General features: G+C 45.3%; 1 protein-coding gene across 1 annotated transcript in view; it reads left to right on the top strand.

Moving 5' to 3' along the window:
• The window catches only part of KIDINS220 (kinase D interacting substrate 220), a 133,687-nt gene that overhangs the window by 53,132 nt on the left and 76,898 nt on the right, over positions 1 to 3,657 (top strand). Inside the window, exons 12-13 of the mRNA XM_023511805.1 lie at positions 545 to 643; positions 3,361 to 3,538. Of these exons, the coding sequence (XP_023367573.1) occupies positions 545 to 643; positions 3,361 to 3,538 (277 nt within the window). The remainder of the gene's footprint in view (positions 1 to 544; positions 644 to 3,360; positions 3,539 to 3,657) is intronic.

Genomic DNA, 3,657 nt, shown 5'->3' with positions numbered 1-3,657 from the left:
GGGTTGCCCCAGAGGTCACTGGTGGAACCTGGGGTGACAGGAGCAGCCCACGAGGGCAGAGACTGCTTCAGGAGTGATAGATGCAGGCAGACACATCCTGCACCTGGCTGAGGGGTGTATGGTTATTTCAGTACAAGCAAGCATCGTGAAAAGAAAACAACTTTTCAGTTAGCTTTTAGACTATGTTTTCTTTTATTATTATTTTATTGTTTGGGATTCATTGAGGGTAAAGAATTAGGTTACCCTGATTGCATTTGTTAGATAAAATTTCTCTTAGAATTGTGTCCTGCCTCCATGGTTGTGCCATACACCGTGACTCCCATCCCCCTCCATTCCCCGCCATGCCCCCCCTTACTCATTCCTCTACCCCTCCTTGTAGTAGCTCATCTACTGCCTTTAAACTGTGTTTTCTTGAGAACATTTAAATATTCGATTGTTACAGCAGAGTCAGATATTTTTGAGAGTCAGAATCTTGTGCATTTATATGACAGACATTTAGCTGTAAAGTTATTGATATGGCAGACATTCTTATCTGTGCCCACAGGATGGTGAAACGCCACTTATAAAGGCTACCAAGATGAGGAACATTGAAGTGGTGGAGCTGCTGCTGGATAAAGGAGCTAAAGTGTCTGCTGTAGATAAGGTAAAGCATCTACGTGGGCAGCACGTTTTCTCTTTTCTTTCTTGTTTTGAGACAGAGTCTGATTGTGCTGCCTGGGCTAGAGTGCAGCTGCATGGGCATAGGTACCTGCAACCTCAAACTCCTGGGCTCAAGTGACCCTCCTGCCTTGGCTTCCCAGAATGCTAGGGTTATAGGCGTGAGCCACTGCACCTCGCCTGCAGATCACTTTTTGGAAAGCTGCTGGTAGACTGACCTCTATATGTAGTAGATGCATGGGGACCTGATTTTCAGATGCTTGCTCCTGAGCTTGATCCCAGGTTGTCTGCGCGGGATTCTAGTGGTGTTCCTATAGTGCACGGGACAGCTATTAATGAAGCTGCTTCTGGCTTCCTCCCACGGCTCACACCAGTTCTGGGTGCGCTGCCTTGGACCAGCACACGAGCAGGCCTTCCTCGGGGTAGAGCTGCTTGTGCATAAACAGAAGGGAAGAGCCCAAGGGCTGGAGAAGGCAGACTCTCAAAGCAGACTTACTGTTCACTGGCAGGAGAGGAAGTGTTCTGCCTGTGTCCTTGTTATGAACCCATTTTAGAGAAATTTTCATTTTCTCTAATAAGTTTAGCTCTGAATTGCTTACTACTTCTTACAGAATTGATGTCTGATTTTAGTTTTCATTTTAAACAGACTTCTTTCCTTCTCTACTTCAAACTGATTTTCCTCCATAAAAGGTGATTTACGTATGAAGCAAGAAATATTGTAAAAAGTATGATCTGAGCTTCACTAACTCATAATAGATTAACGTTTATCTTTCTGTTATTTAGGAGACAGTTAAACAAAAAAACAGAATCAGTGTGTTTGCTTTTTATCTTCTCGTTTCACAACATTATTTAAAAAATAAAAGCAAAACCAAAAATAATTCCTCCATCTATCATTGCCTTATGAATATAATTTCATGTAAAAGAGAGGAAATTTTAATATTAAAAATTAGGAAGGACAAAAAAAATCAAAGAAGAGTTTTTGAAATAGAATATTGTAAAAAGCTTTAAAGTAAACTTTCCGGCTTGGCGGCTGTGGCTCAAGCGGCTGAGGCGCCAGCCACATACACCTAGGCTGGTGGGTTTGAATCCCCAGCCCAGGCCCACTGAACAGCAATGATGGCTGCAACCAAAAAATGGCCAGGCGTTGTGGCGGGCACCTGTGGTCCCAGCTACTTGGGAGGCTGAGGCGGGAGACTTGCTTGAGCCCAGGAGTTGAAGGTTGCTGTGAGCGTGATGCCACGGCACTCTACCCAGGGGGGATAGCTTGAGGCTCTGTCTCAAAAATAAATAAATAAATAAATAAATAAATAAATAAAGTAAACTTTCCATAATGTCTGTTTTCCTCATTCTGTTGCTACTGGTCCCCAGTTTGCAATATGGGCTATACCTTTTAAGGTTCTATACAGCCTCCTTAATTATGTAATATGCTATTTGTGAACGATTATTTCCTAGTCATTCTCTTGAAGGCCTCTGTCTTTGTTTCCTTTTGTTTGCTGCTGTGCCCAGAGTCAGCACGGGAAACTTGCTGACAGATACTCACCGGGCAGTTGGAACGTTGTCCATTCCTTTAACCCATTCTTACTGAGGATGGACAGGTGCTTCCTGCCAGGATTTAAGTTACAAACATGTGTATGTCTTGCACCTGGCTCTTCACAGAGAATTTCCTAAAAACAAATTTGAGAGTAAAGATTAATGTTAGTTTTGTGTAGCCCATCTCTGCTATCTTTATCTCAGCATGTTATCAGGGTGTGTGAAATCTCTGAAGTATCAGAAATCTGGTGTCTGCCAGGAATACTGCTGATGAAACTCGCCTTCGCACAGGTTTGGGGATGAGAAGTGGAGTTGAGGTGGGGAAGTAAGGTACCGACGGCAGGTTCAGTTGTGTTCAGTCTGAGGGATGACGAGACGTCACACCGAGAACTGAGGATTTAATTTGCTAGGTTTGGGTCACTGATTGTGTCCAAGAGGGGCGTGTGAGTAGTGCGCGGCAGAGTGCTGTGCCCACTGAGGAGGGCTCTGTGGGTTTCTCTCACTGGTTTCCGTTCATGTCAGACATGGGCACTAAGATGCCTGACGATGTTAACGAGGAGAGGTGAAAGGTGAGGGGAGTGGCAGAGCCCGGAGTGGCCAGGGAGGGACAGACACTGCCTGAAGGACTCGGAGTGGGGAGTGTAGAGTAACAACATTGGAGGGCTCCCCTTGGTGCTGCGTGGTTGACTGAGGTTGCAGGTGCTATTGGAATGCCTCGTGTTAGATGGGCTGGCAGCGTGGATCGTGGGGCTTTCTAGACACACGGAGACCCCTGTGAAGTAGACTACAGATCAGTTCAGGAAGGGACTGACACCCTATGGCAGTGAAGATTTGGATGATGGGTAGGTACCAGTGAAGGGGGGGGGACCCGTGGCCTGGGAGGTGCTGCAGGGAGGAAGGAACCTGCTGCTTCTCCTTTCAGTGAGTTGAGGGAAGGGGACAAGAATGACTTTCATTCAGAGGGGCACGGCGATTTCTGAGAAAAGCTGCGTGAGGAACCAGAGGAAAAAAATGTGGGGGAGGTAGAAGTAAAAATTCATACTCTGTCTCTGCTCCAAATGAAAAGTATGAAAATGTCAGAGTTCTGTTATTTTACAGAAACATGGAAATTGTTACTCTGTATATACTACATGTAAAGATATGGAAGTCCAAGTTCCATATGTTATTTTGCAGAAAGGAGACACCCCTTTGCACATTGCTATCCGCGGAAGGAGCCGAAAGCTGGCAGAACTCCTTCTAAGAAACCCCAAAGATGGACGGCTGCTTTACAGACCCAACAGAGCAGGGGAGACCCCTTACAATGTCGACTGTGGCCATCAGAAAAGCATTTTAACTCAAATATTTGGAGCCAGTAAGTATTGGGATTTATTTCTAACTGAGCTTTTAACAAAAGGATGTTCTGTTTAAAAAATATGAAAAATGGGCTCAGTGCCTGTGGCTCAAGCGGCTAGGGCAACAGCCACATACACC

The sequence above is a fragment of the Otolemur garnettii genome, unplaced genomic scaffold (genome assembly GCF_000181295.1).
Source record: "Otolemur garnettii isolate 467f Iridium unplaced genomic scaffold, OtoGar3 scaffold00022, whole genome shotgun sequence".
Classification (NCBI taxonomy): Eukaryota; Metazoa; Chordata; class Mammalia; order Primates; family Galagidae; genus Otolemur; species Otolemur garnettii.
The sequence above is the reverse complement of the archived record's forward strand: the minus strand, read 5'-3'. Positions and strand labels throughout refer to the sequence as shown.